We start from the raw sequence: 24,448 nt of genomic DNA, 5'->3' as shown, positions 1-24,448 counted from the left end.
ATGCTTCAAATGTAAAGCACTTTGAGCTGCATTCTGTGTATGAAAGGTGCTATACAAATAAAGCTTTATTATTATTTTTATTATTATTATTATTATTATTATTACATTGATGCACGGAAAGAACACAGCCTACGCTTCTTCTCCGAATTCGCACATAGAGCTCACAATATCATATCCAAAAAAGTTAAACGGATTGGCCAACCTCATCAGCTGTCTCTAATGTGTCACTATAATCCATCTTTTAGACTGCTATAGTCCTCCATACGTGTTCTTTTTTTTTTTAAGCAAACGCCCGAGACAAGTGTGTAGCTACAACATAAACAAAGCGAAACTCATGACTGACGTAGGCTATCTTCTTGAGCAGTCACTGATTGAGACACAGAAAGTTCTCAAGAACATATTAGGTCTTTAAACATTTACCATCACACACATTAATTCATCTGACCTAATATCTGTAGTTGCCTTAAAAAAGGAAAAGCAAAGGTGATAGCCCCCTATTTTTTTTCTCATCGGATCTGCATCGATCTCAAATATGACATTTCTAAAATCAAATTGACGGAAATCCATCCTACGACGGAGAACTTTAATCCTTGTGTAATGAGGTTAGATGTCAAACAGAACCCACTCAACATAGTTAGTTCACTAACAGGGGCCTATACTTTTGCTCCACTCCACGTGTGTGTGTGTGTGTGTGTGTGTGTGTGTGTGTGTGTGTGGTCAGACTGTCCTACTGTGGGATTGAGGCCGAAGCGTGCTCTGCTCTCGCTGCCTCGCTGCTCTCCCACCCATCTGCCATCAGAGAGCTCGGCCTGAGCCACAACAGCCCTGGAGATGCAGGAGCCGCGAGCCTCGCCTCCCTCATCAAGGAACCTCGCTGCAAACTGGAGACACTCTGGTCAGAAGCATGAACTTTATTCTACTAACCCCATCCAATCCCATTGAACTCTATTGAACTCTATTCATACCAACCCCATCCAATCCCATTGAACTCTATTGAACTCTATTCATACCAATCCCATCCAATCCCATTGAACTCTATTCATAGTAACCCCATCCAATCCCATTGAACTTCCTCCAGTTGATCCAATCCCATCTAACCACTGATCAGATAGTCAACATCTAACCAATCATACTCAATCACTAACCAATCCAACCAATCATACTCAATCACTAACCAGTCTAACCAATCATACTCAATCACTAATCAATCTAACCAATCATACTCAATCACTAACCAGTCTAACCAATCATACTCAATCACTAACCAATCATACTCAATCACTAACCAATCTAACCAATCATACTTAATCACTAACCAATCTAACCAATCATACTCAATCACTAAATCCAACCCAACTCTTAACCTATCGTAAACATAAACAAACAAGACGTCATGCACAATCACTGACTGCACCTTTAAATATCTTGAACCCCTCCTTTCATTTGTGCTGCTCGCTGCTTGTTTCCTGTCACAGGATGAAGAATTGTGGGATTGAAGAGGCAGGGTTTGTGGCGCTGGCCACAGCCCTCCGATCAAACCCCTCCCACCTGCAAGTGCTCAACCTGAGCTCCAACGACCCAGGAGAGGCCGGGGTGAAGGAGCTCGCCAAGTTCCTCAAAGAACCGCACTGCCAACTGGAGATCTTGAGGTAGGTGTTCCTCAAAGAACCGCACTGCAAACTGGAGATCTTGAGGTAGGTGTTCCTCAAAGAACCGCACTGCAAACTGGAGATCTAGAGGTAGGTGTTCCTCAAAGAACCGCACTGCAAACTGGAGATCTAGAGGTAGGTGGTCCTCAAAGAACCACACTGCAAACTGGAGATCTTGAGGTAGGGGTTTCTTAAAGAACCACACTGCAAACTGGAGATCTTGAGGTAGGTGTTTCTTAAATAACCACACTGCAAACTGGAGATCTTGAGGTGAGTGTTCCTTAACCCTTTAGCCGCCAGGGTTTAAAAAATATAAATTGGATTTTTACATCAAAATTAAAAAGGCCATGGCTTGCTAGTGGTCAGAGATAAAGTCCTACTGTAAATGTGAAAATCATTGAGTATGACCACTCATCGATTTACTCATCTAATTTGCATATTATGACGTCACTGGATGGCAACCACCGTGAATTATGCACATTTCAGTAAATACTAGATGTTGAACATATTTGAGCAGTTTTACTTTCTTTTTTTGTGATTTCACAGACATAATAAATGAACAGGAATACAGTCACATGTAAACCAACAAACCCTATGCTACTATACAATAAAGTAGCCTGGTCAAATCAGTTCCATATCGCGGGTGACTTGAAGTTCTTCAGAGCCCTATTTTTACTACCCCTGCTGTCTGTACCACGTCCATTACGGACACTATCATCACTATTGCCACTGGCACCTCCAGCTATGTTGGGCAGAGGGTCGAAATAAACATGGTATGCTTAGTGGACACTGTCGAAAAAGACGCACCTCCATTCACAGATGCTCTGTGACTATCAGTCAATAGATGATCGATCATATTCTCCAAAAGGCAGATATTCTCCTTCAGAATCAGAATAGGTGAATAACAGACCCAAGACTTCATCACACGAAGCCTGTATCGCTTCCGCGTTATGGAGGACATGCACGTCTTCTTCGTGTGTTTCTCGCGTGTTTTTCGCAAGCTTCTTGAAAACTTTGAAAAAAAAAGTTGAGCTTGAATCGAAGCTCTGGGTGTCTGCCAACTAGTGGTCAAGAGTACAAATGAGAGTTTACACTGTACTCGCGTCAATTGTCTGTTTTATTCAGTAATGACGCTTGTCGCAATATTGCGACATGGGCTGTTAGAGGGTTAAATAACCACACTGCAAACTGGAGATCTTGAGGTAGGTGTTCCTTAAATAACCACACTGCAAACTGGAGATATTGAGTTAGGTGTTTGTGTGTCACTCTGCAGGCTGAATGAGTGTGGCATCCGAAGGGAAAGGTGTGTGTGTGTGTGTGTGTGTGTATTTAAAAAGTGTGTGTGTGTATTTAATAAGTGTGTGTGTTTGTATGTTTAATAAGTGTGTGTGTGTGTGTGTGTGTTTGTGTATTTAATAAGTGTGTGTGTGTGTGTGTGTGTGTGTCCGTCCCTCTGCAGGCTGAATGAGTGTGGCATCCGGAGGGAAGGGTGTGTGTGTGTGGTGTCAGCTCTCAGATCAAACCCGCTGCACCTGCAGGAACTCAGTCTGCTGCAGAACAACCTCGGGGACATCTGTTTGGGAGAGCTGCTCAACGACCCCCACTACAGACTACACACACTGCAGTACTGACAGACCCCACTACCGACTCCACTCACTGCAGTACTGACCCCCACTACCGACTCCACTCACTGCAGTTATACAGTGTGACCAGTGGAATCTCAGGACTGTGATGTCATCTTCTAGAGTGTGACCAGTGGAATCTCAGGACTGTGATGTCATTTCTAGAGCGTGATCAGTGGAATCTCAGGACTGATGTCATCTTCTAGAGCAGGGATACCAGAGATATGGCCCAGCATGCCACCTCATCCTGCTCCCAAGATAATGCCACCTCATCCTGCCCCCAAGATAATGCCACCTCATCCTGCCCCCAAGATAATGCCACCTTATCCTGCCCCCAAGATAATGTGAATGGAAAATATATTCACATCCTGATCAGTTATTATCCACAATGTGTCATAGCTCAGGCAAAGTCAGTGGTTTATATTAGCCTCTAGCATCAGTTTGCAACATTTGCAGGAAGTTTGCTGTGGTTCATTACATTCAATAGCTCAGGCAAAGTCAGTGGTTTAAATTAGCCTACAGGAGGTTTGTGTATAGATACAGTCAACACAACACAGGTTACATCTAATTCTTACAGGAGGTTTATGTATAGTGGCTATACTATAGCCTACTTTACACCTAATTCTTACAGGAGGTTTATGTATGTATATAGCCTATACTTTACACTTAATTCTTACAGGAGGTTTATGTATGTATATAGCCTACTTTACACCTAATTCTTACAGGATGTTTATGTATAGTCTATACTATAGCCTACTTTACACTTAATTCTTACAGGAGGTGTATGTATAGTCTACTTTCCTCTTGAATGATACAATAAATAAATGCGCAATATACGTGTGTGTGTGTGTGTGTGTGTGTGTGTTCCTGACTGACCAATATGACTCTGACACCCTTGATCTGCAGTTTGAAGTGTTATCTGGTAGGACCATAAGTGTTAAAGAATAAAATCTAACATTGTTTTTTTTTCTTTTTCAAAATCCAGCACTAGTTTGAATATAAATTAAACGAATGCACTGAATGTCATGGCAACACCTAGACCATACACATCGTTAGAGATCTCACAATTGTTAAGTCATCTTTAGAGTGTAGTCAGTGAATCTCACAATTGTTATGTCATCTTTATAGTGTGGTCAGTGACCCCTAAAGATGACATAACAATTGTGAGATTCCTGACTGTTTTAAAGATTCTCCTTACTGTTTTAAAGCTTCTCCTGACTGTGTGTGTGTGTGTGTGTTCCTGGCTGTTTTAAAGCTTCTCCTGACTATTTTAAAGCTTCTCCTGTGGTTTGAGCTGTGGGAACCAACACTGTAGTTGCTGGTACTCTGCTGCCATCTAGCGTCTAAATACTGTCACAAGGGGAATCTCGGTTTCATAAGATGTTAACATCACATCTCCATTTTGTTGTCACTGTCACAACTCCGTTGTACAACATGCACACACTTATATTAAATGAATTCAAGCAATGATTGTGAATTCAAACAACTCAATATCCGACCCAGTCAGTGACCTTTTGTGCCTCCATTCAACTCTTAACCTCGAGAGACGGTGACGTGAAAATGGTGGCGTGTCCCTTTAAACGTCCTTGTGTAACCAACCCAAAAGTCCCGCCCAAGATGAGCAATGTCATTGGTCAGCAAAGGATTGTCCTATGCTCTGATTGGACCTCCACGTGTCCGTTTGCGCAAACCCCGGAAAAAGATATAAAGAAACGTGCAGCTTCTCAGTCGGGTGTCCTTGCGACATAGCAAGTGCGTTTGATAACGTTTCTAATTTCTAATTGCTTTGCTAACAGAATAAGAAAAACGAATTATCAGTTTCTGTGTTCTACTGTTCATCTGTAATTTGTGAATTTAGACATGCCAACGTCTCCTGTGAAAACGCGGATCCCTCTAACTAGTTTTGGACACCTGATATCCGAAGTGAAGGTAGGGAGACATGACATGACATGACAGGGACTTCACTTTTGTAATCAAAGATATATCACATGCAACTGGTAACGACGCGACGGTAAATTACAAATTTCGCGTGTCCGTCAAGTGTCTGGATTCAGACTGGTTTGCATGATCGCCGCAGAACAACGCTCATTGCAGAGTCAAATGGTAGGGAGTGAATGGTGATACGATTGTGCGCCAGCCTGTGACGTGCTTCAATAGGATTGAATGATTAAAAACCTGGTTCTAGACTAAAACTTTTTAGTCAGGGGAAAACTCGAGTCCAGTGAAGTTGAGCCATGAAGACACTGAAAATGAGGTCCCAAGATGAAGTGGCAGGCGACACTTGTGCCCCAAAAGTGAGACACATGGAATCTGGGGTAACAGTGGGGAGTAACACTAGAAAAGTAACTATTTAGCCTATTATAGCAACACACACATGTCCCCATGTTATTATAATACAGAGCTGCCTTGTGTGGGAATGATGGTAATGAGAATTGTCTGTGTGTGTTTGTTTCACATTAGTCAACAAAGCACCTTTATGACCCAATAACCTTTTAGTCACTTAACTTAGTGAGTTCTGCAAAGCACCTTTATGACCCAATAACCTTTTAGTCACTTAACTTAGTGAGTTCTTGCAAAGCACCTTTATGACCCAATAACCTTTTTAGTCACTTAACTTAGTGAGTTCTGCAAAGCACCTTTATGACCCAATAACCTTTTAGTCACTTTAACTTAGTGGAGTTCTGCAAAAGCACCTTTTATGACCCAACAACCTTTTTAGTCACTTAACTTAGTGAGTTCTTGCAAAGCACCTTTATGACCCAATAACCTTTTTAGTCACTTAACTTAGTGAGTTCTGAAAACACCTTTATGACCCAATAACCTTTTTTAGTCACTTAACTTAGTGAGTTCTGAAAAACACCTTTTTATGACCCAATAACCTTTAGTCACTTAACTTAGTGAGTTCTGAAAAACACCTTTTTATGACCCAATAACCTTTAGTCACTTAACTTAGTGAGTTCTGAAAAACACCTTTTATGACCCAATAACCTTTAGTCACTCTAACTTAGTGAGTTCTGCAAAGCACCTTTTATGACCCAATAACCTTTAGTCACTTAACTTAGTGAGTTCTGCAAAGCACCTTTATGACCCAATAACCTTTTTAGTCACTTAACTTAGTGAGTTCTGCAAAGCACCTTTATGACCCAATAACCTTTTTAGTCACTTAACTTAGTGAGTTCTGAAAAACACCTTTATGACCCAATAACCTTTTAGTCACTTAACTTAGTGAGTTCTGAAAAACACCTTTATGACCCAATAACCTTTTAGTCACTTAACTTGGTGAGTTCTGCAAAGCACCTTTATGACCCAATAACCTTTTAGTCACTTAACTTAGTGAGTTCTGCAAAGCACCTTTATGACCCAATAACCTTTTAGTCACTTAACTTAGTGAGTTCTGCAAAGCACCTTTATGACCCAATAACCTTTTAGTCACTTAACTTAGTGAGTTCTGCAAAGCACCTTTATGACCCAATAACCTTTTAGTCACTTAACTTAGTGAGTTCTGAAAAAGCACCTTTTATGACCCAATAACCTTTTAGTCACTTAACTTAGTGAGTTCTGAAAACACCTTTATGACCCAATAACCTTTTAGTCACTTAACTTAGTGAGTTCTGAAAACACCTTTTATGACCCAATAACCTTTAGTCACTTAACTTGGTGAGTTCTGCAAAGCACCTTTATGACCCAATAACCTTTTAGTCACTTAACTTAGTGAGTTCTGCAAAGCACCTTTATGACCCAATAACCTTTTAGTCACTTAACTTAGTGAGTTCTGCAAAGCACCTTATGACCCAATAAACCTTTAGTGACTTAACCTGGTGAGTTCTTGCAAAAACAATTTTATGACCCAATAACCTTTTAGTCACTTAACTTGGTGAGTTCTGCAAAACACCTTTGGCGACCCAATAACCTTTTAGTCACTTTAACTTTATGAGTGAGTTCTTTTTAAGTAAAGCACCTTTATGACCCAATAACCTTTAGTCACTTAACTTAGTGAGTTCTGCAAAAGCACCTTTTATGACCCAATAACCTTTTAGTCACTTAACTTAGTGAGTTCTGCAAAGCACCTTTATGACCCAATAACCTTTTAGTCACTTTAACTTGGTGAGTTCTGCAAAACACCTTTATGACCCAATAACCTTTTTTAGTCACTTAACTTAGTGAGTTCTGCAAAACACCTTTATGACCCAATAACCTTAGTCACTTAACTTAGTGAGTTCTTGCAAAGCACCTTTTATGACCCAATAACCTTTTAGTCACTTAACTTGGTGAGTTCTGCAAAGCACCTTTATGACCCAATAACCTTTAGTCACTTAACTTGGTGAGTTCTGCAAAACACCTTTATGACCCAATAACCTTTTAGTCACTTTAACTTAGTGAGTTCTGAAAAACACCTTTATGACCCAATAACCTTTAGTCACTTAACTTAGTGAGTTCTGCAAAGCACCTTTATGACCCAATAACCTTTTAGTCACTTAACTTAGTGAGTTCTGCAAAGCACCTTTAACCCAATTTTATGACCCAATAACCTTTTAGTCACTTAACTTAGTGAGTTCTGAAAAACACCTTTATGACCCAATAACCTTTTAGTCACTTAACTTAGTGAGTTCTGAAAAACACCTTTATGACCCAATAACCTTTTAGTCACTTAACTTAGTGAGTTCTGCAAAGCACCTTTTATGACCCAATAACCTTTTAGTCACTTAACTTAGTGAGTTCTGAAAAACACCTTTATGACCCAATAACCTTTTAGTCACTTAACTTAGTGAGTTCTGCAAAGCACCTTTATGACCCAATAACCTTTTAGTCACTTAACTTAGTGAGTTCTGCAAAGCACCTTTATGACCCAATAACCTTTTAGTCACTTAACTTAGTGAGTTCTGAAAAAACACCTTTATGACCCAATAACCTTTTAGTCACTTAACTTAGTGAGTTCTGCAAAGCACCTTTATGACCCAATAACCTTTTAGTCACTTAACTTAGTGAGTTCTGCAAAGCACCTTTATGACCCATAACCTTTAGTCACTTAACTTAGTGAGTTCTGCAAACACCTTTATGACCCAATAACCTTTTAGTCACTTAACTTAGTGAGTTCTGAAAAGCACCTTTATGACCCAATAACCTTTTAGTCACTTAACTTAGTGAGTTCTGAAAAACACCTTTATGACCCAATAACCTTTTAGTCACTTAACTTAGTGAGTTCTGCAAACACCCTTTTATGACCCAATAACCTTTTAGTCAAACAGTGAGTTCTGCAAAAGCACCTTTATGACCCAATAACCTTTAGTCACTTAACTTAGTGAGTAACCTTTTAGTCACTCTGCAAAACACCTTTATGACCCAATAACCTTTTAGTCACTTAACTTAGTGAGTTCTTGCAAAGCACCTTTATGACCCAATAACCTTTTTAGTCACTTAACTTAGTGAGTTCTGCAAAGCACCTTTATGACCCAATAACCTTTTAGTCACTTAACTTAGTGAGTTCTGCAAAGCACCTTTATGACCCAATAACCTTTTAGTCACTTAACTTAGTGAGTTCTGCAAAACACCTTTATGACCCAATAACCTTTTAGTCACTTAACTTAGTGAGTTCTGCAAAGCACCTTTATGACCCAATAACCTTTTAGTCACTTAACTTAGTGAGTTCTGCAAAGCACCTTTATGACCCAATAACCTTTTTAGTCACTTAACTTAGTGAGTTCTGCAAAGCACCTTTATGACCCAATAACCTTTAGTCACTTAACTTAGTGAGTTCTGCAAAGCACCTTTATGACCCAATAACCTTTAGTCACTTAACTTAGTGAGTTCTGCAAAGCACCTTATGACCCAATAACCTTTAGTCACTTAACTTAGTGAGTTCTGCAAAGCACCTTTATGACCCAATAACCTTTTAGTCACTTAACTTAGTGAGTTCTGCAAAGCACCTTTATGACCCAATAACCTTTTAGTCACTTAACTTAGTGAGTTCTGCAAAGCACCTTTATGACCCAATAACCTTTTAGTCACTTAACTTAGTGAGTTCTGCAAAGCACCTTTATGACCCAATAACCTTTAGTCACTTAACTTAGTGAGTTCTGCAAAAGCACCTTTATGACCCAATAACCTTTAGTCACTTAACTTAGTGAGTTCCTGCAAAGCACCTTTATGACCCAATAACCTTTAGTCACTTAACTTAGTGAGTTCTGCAAAGCACCTTTATGACCCAATAACCTTTTAGTCACTTAACTTAGTGAGTTCTGCAAAGCACCTTTTATGACCCAATAACCTTTAGTCACTTAACTTAGTGAGTTCTGCAAAGCACCTTTATGACCCAATAACCTTTTAGTCAGTCACTTAACCAATAGTGAGTTCTGCTTAAAAAGCACCTTTATGACCCAATAACCTTTAGTCACTTAACTTAGTGAGTTCTGCAAAGCACCTTTATGACCCAATAACCTTTAGTCACTTAACTTAGTGAGTTCTGCAAAGCACCTTTATGACCCAAAACCTTTTAGTCACTTAACTTTGAGTTCTGCAAAGCACCTTTAACCCAATAACCTTTTAGTCACTTAACTTAGTGAGTTCTGCAAAAAACACCTTTTATGACCCAATAACCTTTTAGTCACTTAACTTAGTGAGTTCTGAAAACACCTTTATGACCCAATAACCTTTAGTCACTTAACTTAGTGAGTTCTGCAAAGCACCTTTTATGACCCAATAACCTTTAGTCACTTAACTTAGTGAGTTCTGCAAAAAAACACCTTTATGACCCAATAACCTTTTAGTCACTTAACTTAGTGAGTTCTGCAAAAGCACCTTTTTATGACCCAAATAACCTTTAGTCACTTAACTTAGTGAGTTCTTTAGTTCTGCAAAAGCACCTTTTTATGACCCAATAACCTTTTAGTCACTTAACTTAGTGAGTTCTGCAACCTTTATGACCCAATAACCTTTTTTAGTCACTTAACTTAGTGAGTTCTGCAAAGCACCTTTATGACCCAATAACCTTTTAGTCACTTAACTTAGTGAGTTCTGAAAAACACCTTTATGACCCAATAACCTTTTAGTCACTTAACTTAGTGAGTTCTGAAAAACACCTTTATGACCCAATAACCTTTTAGTCACTTAACTTAGTGAGTTCTGCAAAACACCTTTATGACCCAATAACCTTTTAGTCACTTAACTTAGTGAGTTCTGCAAAGCACCTTTATGACCCAATAACCTTTTAGTCACTTAACTTAGTGAGTTCTGCAAAGCACCTTTATGACCCAATAACCTTTAGTCACCCAAAACACCTAACCTTTTTAGTCACTTAACTTAGTGAGTTCTGGAAAAAAACACCTTTATGACCCAATGTCAGTGAGTTCTGCAAAACACCTTTATGACCCAATAACCTTTAGTCACTTAACTTAGTGAGTTCTGCAAAGCACCTTTTATGACCCAATAACCTTTTAGTCACTTAACTTAGTGAGTTCTGCAAAGCACCTTTTATGACCCAATAACCTTTTTAGTCACTTAACTTAGTGAGTTCTGCAAAGCACCTTTATGACCCAATAACCTTTAGTCACTTAACTTAAGTTCTTTTTATGACCCAATAACCTTTTAGTCACTTAACTTAGTGAGTTCTGCAAAGCACCTTTATGACCCAATAACCTTTTAGTCACTTAACTTAGTGAGTTCTGCAAAGCACCTTTATGACCCAATAACCTTTTAGTCACTTAACTTAGTGAGTTCTGCAAAGCACCTTTATGACCCAATAACCTTTTAGTCACTTAACTTAGTGAGTTATTAACTTGGTAAGTTCTTAACTTAGTGAGTTCTGCAAAGCACCTTTATGACCCAATAACCTTTTAGTCACTTAACTTAGTGAGTTCTGCAAAGCACCTTTATGACCCAATAACCTTTTAGTCACTTAACTTAGTGAGTTCTGAAAAACACCTTTATGACCCAATAACCTTTTAGTCACTTAACTTAGTGAGTTCTGAAAAACACCTTTATGACCCAATAACCTTTTAGTCACTTAACTTAGTGAGTTCTGCAAAGCACCTTCAAAGCACCCCCAATAACCTTTTAGTCACTTAACTTAGTGAGTTCTGCAAAGCACCTTTATGACCCAATAACCTTTTAGTCACTTAACTTAGTGAGTTCTGCAAAACACCTTTATGACCCAATAACCTTTTAGTCACTTAACTTAGTGAGTTCTGCAAAGCACCTTTATGACCCAATAACCTTTTAGTCACTTAACTTAGTGAGTTCTGAAAAACACCTTTATGACCCAATAACCTTTTAGTCACTTAACTTAGTGAGTTCTGAAAAACACCTTTATGACCCAATAACCTTTTAGTCACTTAACTTAGTGAGTTCTGCAAAGCACCTTTATGACCCAATAACCTTTTTTAGTGAGTTCAAAACACCTTTTAACTTAGTGAGTTCTGCAAAGCACCTTTATGACCCAATAACCTTTTAGTCACTTAACTTGGTGAGTTCTGCAAAACACCTTTATGACCCAATAACCTTTTAGTCACTTAACTTGGTGAGTTCTGCAAAACACCTTTATGACCCAATAACCTTTTAGTCACTTAACTTAGTGAGTTCTGCAAAGCACCTTTATGACCCAATAACCTTTTAGTCACTTAACTTAGTGAGTTCTGCAAAGCACCTTTATGACCCAATAACCTTTTAGTCACTTAACTTAGTGAGTTCTGCAAAGCACCTTTATGACCCAATAACCTTTTAGTCACTTAACTTAGTGAGTTCTGCAAAACACCTTTATGACCCAATAACCTTTAGTCACTTAACTTAGTGAGTTCTGAAAAACACACCTTTATGACCCAATAACCTTTAGTCACTTAACTTAGTGAGTTCTGCAAAAGCACCTTTATGACCCAATAACCTTTTTAGTCACTTAACTTAGTGAGTTCTGCAAAGCACCTTTTTATGACCCAATAACCTTTAGTCACTTAACTTAGTGAGTTCTGCAAAGCACCTTTTATGACCCAATAACCTTTTAGTCACTTAACTTAGTGAGTTCTGCAAAGCACCTTTATGACCCAATAACCTTTTTTCACTTAACTTAGTGAGTTCTGAAAGCACCTTTATGAAACCTTTAGTCACTTTTAGTGAGTTCTCCCTTTTATGACCCAATAACCTTTTAGTCACTTAACTTAGTGAGTTCTGCAAAGCACCTTTATGACCCAATAACCTTTTAGTCACTTAACTTAGTGAGTTCTGAAAAACACCTTTATGACCCAATAACCTTTTAGTCACTTAACTTAGTGAGTTCTTAACTTGGTGAGTTCTTAACTTAGTGAGTTCTTAACTTGGTGAGTTCTTAACTTAGTGAGTTCTTAACTTAGTGAGTTCTTAACTTGGTGAGTTCTTAACTTGGTGAGTTCTTAACTTGGTGAGTTCTTAACTTGGTGAGTTCTTAACTTAGTGAGTTCTTAACTTAGTGAGTTCTGCAAAGCACCTTTATGACCCAATAACCTTTTAGTCACTTAACTTAGTGAGTTCTTAACTTGGTGAGTTCTTAACTTAGTGAGTTCTTAACTTGGTGAGTTCTTAACTTGGTGAGTTCTTAACTAGGTGAGTTCTTAACTTAGTGAGTTCTTAACTTAGTGAGTTCTTAACTTAGTGAGTTCTTAACTTGGTGAGTTCTTAACTTAGTGAGTTCTTAACTTGGTGAGTTCTTAACTTAGTGAGTTCTGCAGCTGTGGTTTTATCATCCAGCATAGCTACTGCTGCTGGCAAAGAGGATCCCACAGAGGATTGCAGATCTAGCTCAGTGCCCCTCTAAGGCCCTCTTACCCCTGAGCTAACAGAGCTTAGTGCCCCTCTAAGGTCCCTCTTACCCCTGGAGCTAACAGAGCTCAGTGCCCCTCTAAGGCCCTCTTACCCCTGGAGCTAACAGAGCTCAGTGCCCCTCTAAGGTCCTCTTACCCCTGGAGCTAACAGAGCTCAGTGCCCCTCTAAGGCCCTCTTACCCCTGGAGCTAACAGAGCTCAGTGCCCCTCTAAGGCCCTCTTACCCCTGGAGCTAACAGAGCTTAGTGTCCCTCTAAGGCCCTCTTACCCCATGGAGCTGACAGAGCTTAGTGTATCTTTGTGCCTGTCTGTGAGAGTGTCCCTCTAAGGCCCTCTTACCCCTGGAGCTTACAGTACATCAATGTCTGTTTGGCACAGTTTACAAAATGCATGATGCTGTACTACATTACCCATACTGCACTGCTACTCTACATTATCCATACTCTGCTGCTACACAAAATGCATGGTGCTGTACTACATTACCCATACTGCACTGCTACTCTACATTATCCATACTCTGCTGCTGCACAAAATGCATGGTGCTGTACTACATTACCAATACTGCACTGCTACTCTACATTATCCATACTCTGCTGCTACACAAAATGCATGGTGCTGTATGCATCTGTCCTGCATGCAGTAGCAAAGTGGTGTTCACAATACCACACAGAGTTGAAAAACGTCTTTCGTTTCGGTAGCAAAGTGGTGTTCACAATACCACACAGAGTTGAAAAACGTCTTTGGTTTCGGCATATGCAACTTATACGCTCAACTAATGCAACAACGGTATTCATTCATTCATTCATTCATTAATTCATTCACGAGGGGAGTTGTCGCATCGACTACCTCGCGAAAATGAAATCGGTGGAGTTTTGTGATGTTCCGTGCTACTGTGGTGGCGGGGGTCAGAAATAATGACCCGTAATAGGGGTTGGAATGAGGTGTCTGTGCTCATGAAATGAAAAAGGAGGACGGAAGGTTCAAAAACGAAATGCGGACAGATAGCCTATCTGTGATTGACAGCCAGTCGCTGCAGCATGCTAATCTCTCTTTCTCTCTCCATTTTGTGTGTGTGTGTGTGTGTGTGTACATACAGAGACAGCTGTTTGGCATAGAGGCTCCTGCAACGGTAGATCTGACTGGATGGAGGAGACACTTCAACACGTACACACTGCAGGGGCGACGGAACGTAAGAGACACACTAACACACACAGACACACACACACTAACACTAACACACACACAGACACACACTACACACTAACACTCACACAGAGACACACACTAACACACACAGATACACACAAAACATACACGCACTAACACATAGAGACACAATAGAGACACACAATAACACGCACACACACTTCCACACAGACAGACACACTAACACACACACACTGACACACACACACACACACAAAAAACACACACACACAGACAGACACACTAACACACACACACAAACTAGTGTTGTCACGATACCAAAATTAATGTTTCGATACCGATACCAAGTCAAGAATTCCCTCATGTTATCAAAAACGGTTGGTGATTTAACCCTGCCTAGGTTGTTCTGGCGCATATGCTGGTCTGTGGGTTTAACCCTGTCTAGTTAGTTCTGCCGCATATGCTGGTCTGGGGGTTTAACCCTGTCTAGTTAGTTCTGGCGCATATGCTGGTATGTGGGTTTAACCCTGTCTGGCACATATGCTGGTCTGGTGCCCATACAGTTTGTTCTGGCGCATATGCTGGTTTGGTGCCTATAGAGTTTGTTTGTGGCGCATATGCTGGTCTGGTGCCTTTAGAGTTTGTTCTGGCGCATATGCTGGTCTGGTGCCTATAGAGTTTGTTCTGGCGCATATGCTGGTCTGGTGCCCATACAGTTTGTTCTGGCGCATATGCTGGTCTGGTGCCTATAGTCAAGTCAAGTCAAGTTTATTTATATAGCACATTTCATACACAGAGGTCATTCAATGTGCTTTACATAAACAAAACCAAACGATAATAACAAATAAAAGCATAGAAGGGCAATATAGTCAAAGAATAGTTAAAAGGTAAAGATCATAATAAAAAGAAAACATAAAACACAAGGTAAAATCATTTAAAAATAAAGAATAATTAGTAAGCAAAAACAAAGGCAAAAGTAGTAAAAAGTAATAAAAGACAAAGTAGAATAATTATCGAGGCAGATTCAGAATTTGTAACTCGCACAGTTAGCAGAAAGCGCCTGAGAACAGTTTGGTCTTAAGTCTAGATTTAAAACTGGCTACAGTTGGGGCCTTTTTAATGTCATCCCAAAGTTGGTTCCACAGCTGAGCCGCATAGCAGCTAAAAAGCTGCTTCACCATGTTTAGTTCTTAACTGTAGGTTTTACTAGCAGGTTTTTCACCTGGGACCTGAGAGAGATCTAGAAGGTGTGTACTGCTGAAGCATGTCTGACAATTATTTAGGTCCTGCTCCATTTACTGATTTATAAACAAGCAATAGTGCTTTAAAGTCAATTCTGTGACTTACTGGAAGCCAGTGCAAGGACTTAAGAATTGGAGTAATGTGGTCAGTTCTTTTAGTTTTTGTTAGAGTCCTAGCTGCTGCATTTTGTATCACCTGAAGCTGTTTAATAGTCTTTTTAGGAAGGCCTGTGAACAGTCCATTGCAGTAATCGACCCTGCTGGAGATAAATGCATGAATGAGTTTTTCTAAGTCATGTTTTGACATCAGCCCTCTGAGTTTGACAATATTTTTGAGGTGGTAAAAAGCTGATTTAGTTATCGCTTTCATGTGGCTGTTGAAATTTAGATCACTGTCAATTAATACACCAAGATTTTTAACAGTATCCTTTGCCTTCAACCCTTTTGTGTCAAGGAGAGTGGCAACCCTAAGTCTTTCCTCATTTTTACCAAATATAATTACTTCAGTTTTTTCTTTGTTCAGCTGAAGAAAAGTTTGAGACATCCAGGTGTTGATTTGTTCTATACATTGACACATAGATTCAAGAGGACCATAGTTGTTTGGTGATAGAGCTAAGTAAATTTGTGTGTAATCTGCATAGCTATGATATGAAATCAAATTATTTTGAATGATTTGTCCAAGTGGGAGCATATAGAGGTTGAATAATAGTGGCCCCAAGATCGACCCTGGGGAAACACCACAGGTCAAGGACGTTGGTGTTGAGGTACAGTTTCGATGGCAACAAAGAAGCTCCTTTCTTGTAGATATGATTTTAGCCAGCTGATAACTATGCCTGTAAATCCAACCCAGTGTTCTAGTCTGTGTAGTAAAATATTGTGATCAACAGTGTCAAATGCTGCACTAAGGTCCAGTAGCACTAGGACTGATGTTTTACCTGAATCTGTGTTGAGGCGTATGTCATTGGAAACTTTAATGAGAGCTGTTTCAGTGCTGTGATTTGCCGAAAACCAGACTGAAAGTAATCAAAATACCCATTTGATGTTAGGAAGGTGGTTAATTGATTAAAGACTACTTTTTTCAATAATTTTGCCAATTAAAGGTAGATTGGATATGGGCCTGTAATTGTTTAGCATGGAGGCATCCAGGTTATTCTTCTTGAGAAGTGGCTTTACAACAGCTGTTTTCAGTGACTTAGGAAAAGTGCCAGACAGCAATGATACATTTACAATTTGAAGGACATCCGCCGCTATGAGGTGAAAAACAGTTTTGAAGAAATTGGTAGGCAGAGTGTCTAAGACACATGTGGAAGGGCTGAGATTCTGTACTGTTTTTCAAGTGTTTTAAGAGTCTATCAAGCTGAACTCTGACATCAAGTTTAGTTTCCCTCTGTTTGTTGCTGGAAGTTCAGGTTGTTGAATTTGTAATTGAGCAGATATGTTGAGTCTGATTTTGTCAATTTTACCTTTAAAAAAAAAGATGAAAACTCATTGCATTTATTAGTTGAGAGAAGTTCAGGCGCTAATTGTGAAGGGGGATTTGTTAACTTATCAACATAAGTTAACAAATCCCCTTTGTTCTGGCGCATATGCTGGTCTGGTGCCCATACAGTTTGTTCTGGCGCATCTGCTGGTCTGGGGACCATACAGTTTGTTCTGGCGCATATGCTGGTCTGGGGCCCATACAGTTTGTTCTGGCGCATATGCTGGTCTGGTGCCCATACAGTTTGTTCTGGCGCATATGCTGGTCTGGTGCCTATAGAGTTTGTTCTGGCGCATATGCTGGTCTGGTGCCCATAGAGTTTGTTCTGGCGCATATGCTAGTCTGGGGCCCATACAGTTTGTCCTGTGCTCCTCTGGGTGCTGTTTGTTATCATGCCACTGAATGGTGTTTGTTTGACTACACTCGCTTTTTATTATATTCCTGTAGGAAACAGTCTCTATCTATCTATCTATCTATCTATCGGTATATGGTGTTATTTTTTATTATTTTCCTGTAGGAAACACTACCGGTATCTGGTTTTATTTTTGGTATTATTTTCCTGTAGGAAACACTACCGGCATCTGGTGTTATTTTCCTGTAGGAAACACTACCGGCATCGGGTGTTATTTTTGGTATCAACCTCCATTGAGGTTCCAAGCGAGCTCAGCCAATTCCAAAACCAACGTGAAAGTATTGCAGGTTACTGATTGGTCACTATCGGCCAATTCCAAAACCAACGTGAAAGTATTGCAGGTTACTGATTGGTCACTATCGGCCAATTCCAAAACCAAAGTGAAAGTATTGCAGGTTACTGATTGGTCACTATCGGCATTGATGTGTGATGCTGACGTGCACAACATTTTTTTAATCCCTCAGTTCAGCTAGCATGACAAGCAGACAGCGTTAACAATAATCGCAACTACATTATGGTATTATTCGAAACGGGTGCATTTGTAAATTCAATCTGGCACTCTGAAAATGGAACAACTCTCTGCAGTTCGAAAAGACGAGTGTTCAACCTCCTATGAATTAACAAACGGTTTAAGACGAGTGTTCTACATCCCTATGAGTTAACTAACGGTTTAAGACGAGTGTTCTACATACCTATGAGTTAACGAACGGTTTAAGACGAGTGTTCTACATCCCTATGAGTTAACTAACGGTTTAAGATGAGTGTTCTACCTCCCTATAATTTAACTAATAGTTTCTCATAGATGAACACTGACGTTAACACATATACAGCTGTTACGCAGGGCTCATAGACGAACACTGACGTTAACACATGTGCAGCTGTTACGCAGGGCTCATAGACGAACACTGGCTCATAGATGAACACTGACGTTAGCGCACATGCAACTGTTACGCAGGGGCTCATAGATGAACACTGGCTCATAGATGGACATATGTAGCTGTTACGCAGGACTCATAGATGAACACACATGCAGCTGTTACGCAGGGGCTCATAGATGAACACTGACGTTAACACATATGCAGCTGTTACGCAGGGGCTCATAGATGAACACTGACGTTGACACATATGCAGCTGTTACGCAGGGGCTCATAGATGAACACACATGCAGCTGTTACGCAGGACTCATAGATGAACACACATGCACGCTGTTACATATGGGGCTCATAGATGAACACTGACGTTAACACATATGCAGCTGTTACGCAGGGGCTCATAGATGAACACTGACGTTAACACACATGCAGCTGTTACGCAGGGGCTCATAGATGAACACTGACGTTAACACATATGCAGCTGTTACGCAGGACTCATAGCGCCCCTATCCCAAGATGTCGGTCTCTCTCTCTCGGCTTGGCCTTCTTGCGGACGACATACTGGGCGCGCTACTTTAGTTTAAGACGTTAAACTTTATTGTTTAGCTTTAGTTCTTTAAATGTAAATATATTTCTATATATGTTTATTCATGGCGATTACTTTAGGTTTCCAGCACGTTCTTAGGGTAGTTAGTTAGTGTAGTTATGAAGTGGCACGGAAGACTCACTTTTTCTTTTGTGTTCACTTGGTCGGGAGTCAGACAAGCTTCCCACGAACTAGACAGTAAGCGTGAGGTCTTTCTTTTTGTGTTTTTCCTTTGGTCTTTGTAATCGTCATGTTTTTGTTTGGTAATTCGTTCTAAATTGTTCCTTTGCATTAAATTGTTACATTTCCCCCGCACAACCGGACTCTGGTGAATTCGTTTATGTTATGCTGTCCCTACTTTGACATGGACTGGTAACAACAGCAACACACCAAGAATCAGACACAGCATCCCCTTGATTTCCTTCATTGTTGTAATGTTTGTATTTTGTATTCAATGTATTTTTCTCTGCCCCCTCTCTCTACCTCCCTTCTTTTCTTTCCTCCCTCCCCCTCTCTCTCTCTCCATCTCTCTCTCTCTCCATCTCTCTCCATCTCTCTCTCTCCATCTCTCTCTCTCTCCATCTCTCTCTCAATTCAATTTCAATTCAATAAGCTTTATTGGCATGAATGTAAATTGTACAGTGTTGCCAAAGCATTCAATACAATAATAATAATAATAATAAAAAATAGTACAGATGGTGATGATGATGATGATGATGATGATGATGATAATGAAAATAACATCTGGCTGATTAAATGAACAAAAAAAAGTATTATTATGTTATTGAACATGGCTGTTCTCGCAGGATGTGGCAGGATTGGATGTACTCAGCAGCTAGGTGGACACAACTGTCTACTTCCCCCAAGAGGAATGATAGTTTTTGTTCATTGTTTGTTTTAAGAAATTCAGAACATTTATCTCCGATTTTAGTATTCTTCTCTTATAACCTCATATCTTTTGCATTCGGTAAAAAAATGCTGTTAATTTTCTACTGTTACTGCAGTGACCACACATCCTTTTTTCAGGGGCCAGCCAGGTTTGCCTGTGTCACCCCTTTTCAATAGCAAGGCTATGGTCGCTGAGCCTGTACCTTGTCAATATACTTTCTATATTTAGAATTTTAGTTAAATATGGTGCCAATTTGTAATCAGATTTTATTAATTTAAATACATTGAGTTTACTTATTTGCTTAATTGTTAATGTAATTTTCTTTCGAGGTTTTTTCTAATTGTTTTCATTTTGAAGCAATGGTTGAGTCAGTTTTGTTTAGGCCATGTTTTTCAATTAGGTAATCTAGGGGATTCTTCTCTGGGATTCTATCCCTCAGCTGGGCAGCAGTGTGGTGGTATCTGCTTGGTTCACTGTGTTGTAGGTGATGCCAGAATTTTGCCGCTCTTTTGTGGATATTGAGAAGAAGAGGGAATCTTCCTAATTCAGCTCTACAACCCATATTCGGGCAACTTCTGTTCACTCCTAATATATTTTTACAGAACTCTAAGTGAAAAATTTCGGGCTGACTTTTGTCCCATGTCTCCAAATTGTCTTTGTATTAGGTGGCCCAAATCTCACTCCCGTATAATAGGATTAGTTTAATTACAGAATCAAAAACATGTAACCATATTTGTAATGGGGGGTTGTATCTAATTAATGATTTCCTTCAGAAGTAATATGTTTTCCTTGCCTTTTCTGTTAAATCTATGATTGCCAAATTGTCCGGTATATGAGATTATTAATCCTAGATAACAATAATGTTTCACTTGTTCTATTGATTGTTTGCCAATTGTGAAATGGTAATCGTTAGATGTTGATTGTTTTTTGATTGGTAGGGCCCAAGTTGTACTATATTTGTTTATTATATCAAGGCTTTCTTGCAGTCCCTCTGCCGTTGGCGATAGTACGAGCAGGTCATCTGCAAAGAGTAGACATTTTATCTCTCTACCCAGTAGGTTAAGCCCTGGGGAAGAAGTTTCTATGTTGGTGGTCAAATCATTTGTATAAAATCTCTCTCTCTCTCTCTCCCCCTCTCTCTCTCCCTCCCTCTCTCTCTCTCTCTCTCTCTCTCTCCCTCTCTCTCTCCCCTCTCTCTCTCTCTCCCCCTCTCTCTCTCTCTCTCTCTCTCTCTCTCTTTCTCTCTCTCTCTCTCTCTCTGTAGTTTGTTCTGGTGACATATGCTGCTCTGGCCCTGGGTGCTGCAGCTTACGCCGTGAACCGCCGAGACAAACAGACACAGGAAGTGGCAGAGAGTATCACTTCCTCCCAGGCCTGAAGGACTCTACACACGTAGACACACACACAGTAGCACTTCCTCCCAGGCCTGAAGGACCCTACACTCGTACACACACACACTCACACACACACACACAGAGACTGTAAGTATAGTTATATTATTAAGTGACAGACCGCAGAACACTGGGATGTAACTGTTTATTAAATTAATAAATATCTCACCACTATGTGTATGTGTGTGTGTGTGTGTGTGTGTGTGTGTGTGTGTGTGTGTGGGGGGTACACAGGTCTGACTAAAACAATGCATACAATAGGCAGGAAGAAAAACAATGTTACAGGAGTAGCATTAAAAAGTACTACAACTTCAAACAAAGATTAGATCAATAAATAGGCAAAATTAATTATAAATATGAAGGAGGAAAAATAGAACAAGAGAGTACAACAGGTCAAATAGAGTAAACAGAAAAAAAAAACAGTAGTACAAAGTCAAGGACTCAAATCTCATCTCTGAGGGTCCCTCCAGACAAACTGAAGCATTTTTATCTTTGTAAATATTCAAAGAATAAAAGGCATAAAAAAACACTGTTTTCCCAGTGTGTAGCATCATCTTGCTAGGACTCCTCACAGTGTGTAGCATCATCTTGCTAGGACTCCTCACAGTGTGTAGCATCATCTTGCTAGGACTCCTCACAAGGTGTTGGTAGCTGGAGGGATGATTTCGGAAGGTTTCCACACGACACCTTTTGAATTTCGCCACACCAGATTTTGCCTCAGGGTGTGGATGACGAAACGGCAAGACATTTGGTTGTAGTGGCTGGCAAGCGAGATAGTTAGCCTATCAGCTAGTTCATAAGTATAACTACTAAATAAAGATACACTGGGTCTTTATGCCTCGACAAAGTTGCATATAAACAACAATTCATGTTCATAGAAACAACAAGGTTATGTATTTTATACCTGTGTTTTCATGCTAACATTACATGTTAAGAAAGTTGAGCAGCTAAATATAGAAAGAAATGTTCTGTGTATTAGCCGCATTGTGTATAAACCGCAGGAAGTGTTTTATGCAGGTTAAAAAAAACAAAACCATATTAATACCATATTAACTGCCCCCGTGTATACCTTATAGCTAAAGAAATGTAGCAAAATCAATGTATAAATTGTGGCTAATAGTACATAAATTACGGTACATGTTTTACAAAGTATCTCTGTATGTGTGACAGATAACATCCATGTACCCTTGTATGTGTAGCCAACCTGCAGACTACGTTTGTGTGATATAAAAATAACAATCTGTGTCGATACAAGCACCAGTGCTGCAGACTATGTTTGTGTGATATACATATAACAATCTGTGTTGATACAAGCACCAGTGCTCATCCAGAAGTCAGACTGCAGACTATCTTGTAATCATGCTGTGACTTGCTCCAACTTTCTTTAGAATAGTGATTTACTTTGACATATCCAAATGGTCCCCAAGACTATCGCTATATACCGTTTCTTTGCAAATGCATATTTCGGTCTAACTCAGAACTAGTCCAATTAACACGTTATCATCCAATTAAGACTCTTTATTGTTTTTAGACCAAATATTCTTTCTTTTCTTTTAAGTTGTGTTTTTATTCAGTTGTACTGGAAACAACCTCTGTTTTTCTACAGTCGTTGCTGTTAGGTTTATAACTCACTTCTTTGCAATCTTTGCAAATCCTTGCAGTATAATCAGTAGACTAAAATGGATTGGAAATCTCTGATTGTCAGGGCTGTCCTCTGATTCAGGGATTCATAAAGGCACAACATGGACCCCCTGGAGCTTCTCCTTGGCACTCTAGAAGATCTAACTGCCAAAGACCTGAAGACGTTCCAGTTGTACCTGACTGAGGGGGCGCTGAAGGGGTTTGATCGTATTCCAAAAGGGAAGCTGGAGAAATGTGATCCCCCAGATACTGCAGGCATAATGAGGGAGGCCTATGGCAGTGAAGGTGCCCTGAGGATAACACTGCTCATCTTGAAGAAGATGAAGCACAATGACCTTGCAGACAAACTGGAGGGAGAGCTGGAGAAGAGGTAAAATAGTTGCCCCTAAGGTACATTGGTTAGAGGTGAGAAGATATAGGATAATTGCCCCTAAGGTACATTGGTTAGAGGTGAGAAGATATAGGATAGTTGCCCCGAAGGTACATTGGTTAGAGGTGAGAAGATATAGGATAATTGCCCCTAAGGTACATTGGTTAGAGGTGAGAAGATATAGGATAATTGCCCCGAAGGTACATTGGTTAGAGGTGAGAAGATATAGGATAGTTGCCCCTAAGGCACATTGGTTAGAGGTGAGAAGATATAGGATAGTTGCCCCGAAGGTACATTGGTTAGAGGTGAGAAGATATAGGATAGTTGCCCCGAAGGTACATTGGTTAGAGGTGTAGAGTGTTCTAGAGAGTTCTGCCCAGATCTGTAGAACTTCACTGTAACCTAATCCACAAAACGTACAACCTTTGTTTTATATCTCTCTTGTCCTCAGTGGCCCAGCGCTGTCGGTAGATATGGATAAGGGATCTGTTGAGTACATTAGCAATATCAAAATCAATGCATTTCACCTGCCTGAGTCACTTAAACATAGTAGCTTTACTTTGTGTGGATTGGATCATATTTGACCTCTTCTGTGCATCTTCAGCTGTGCTGCTTTATACGAGCCTTTCACTATAGCCCAGTGCATCTTCAGCTGTGCTTTATACGAGCCTTTCACTATAGCCCAGTGCATCTTCAGCTGTGCTGCTTTATACGAGCCTTTCACTATAGCCCAGGTTTCTTTTGCTCAGCGCCGTAATAATTTTTAAAGGGTGTAAGATTTAGATTTTTGGATCATGTGCCAGACCACACCTTTTGTCTTGCCTTGTAAAATAATAAAATACTTGTACGATATGAATAAGACTTGTACGATATAAATAAGACTTGTACGATATGAATAAGATATGTACGATATGAATAAGACTTGTATGAATAAGACATGTACGATATGAATAAGACTTGTACAATATGAATAAGACTTGTACGATATAAATAAGACATGTACGATATGAATAAGACTTGTACGATATGAGTAAGATATGAATACGATTTGTATGATATGAATAAGACTTGTATGATGTGAGTAAGACTTGTACGATATGAATAAGACTTGTACGATATGAATAAGACATGTACGATATGAATAAGATATGTACGATATGAATAAGACTTGTATGAATAAGACATGTACGATATGAATAAGACTTGTACGATATGAATAAGACTTGTACGATATAAATAAGACATGTACGATATTAATAAGACTTGTACGATATGAATAAGACATGTACGATATGAATAAGACTTGTACGATATAAATAAGACATGTACGATATGAATAAGACTTG

At 39.6% G+C, this 24,448-nt stretch overlaps 1 protein-coding gene and 1 long non-coding RNA gene across 2 annotated transcripts in view; both read left to right on the top strand.

The window, feature by feature from the left end:
• The window catches only part of LOC125297547 (NACHT, LRR and PYD domains-containing protein 12-like), a 49,536-nt gene extending 45,509 nt beyond the window's left edge, over nucleotides 1-4,027 (top strand). The window contains exons 12-14 of the mRNA XM_048247964.1: nucleotides 722-895; nucleotides 1,476-1,649; nucleotides 3,109-4,027. Of these exons, the coding sequence (XP_048103921.1) occupies nucleotides 722-895; nucleotides 1,476-1,649; nucleotides 3,109-3,280 (520 nt within the window). The 3' untranslated portion in view covers nucleotides 3,281-4,027. The remainder of the gene's footprint in view (nucleotides 1-721; nucleotides 896-1,475; nucleotides 1,650-3,108) is intronic.
• Nucleotides 4,028-4,953: 926 nt separating this feature from the next.
• Nucleotides 4,954-21,265, top strand: LOC125297986. Its single transcript, XR_007194136.1, has 4 exons — nucleotides 4,954-5,023; nucleotides 5,130-5,200; nucleotides 14,150-14,242; nucleotides 20,965-21,265. It is a non-coding gene; the product is annotated as an uncharacterized LOC125297986 (long non-coding RNA).
• Nucleotides 21,266-24,448: the final 3,183 nt, after the last annotated feature.

This window comes from Alosa alosa, chromosome 7 (genome assembly GCF_017589495.1).
Source record: "Alosa alosa isolate M-15738 ecotype Scorff River chromosome 7, AALO_Geno_1.1, whole genome shotgun sequence".
Taxonomy (NCBI): Eukaryota; Metazoa; Chordata; class Actinopteri; order Clupeiformes; family Clupeidae; genus Alosa; species Alosa alosa.
The sequence above is the reverse complement of the archived record's forward strand: the minus strand, read 5'-3'. Positions and strand labels throughout refer to the sequence as shown.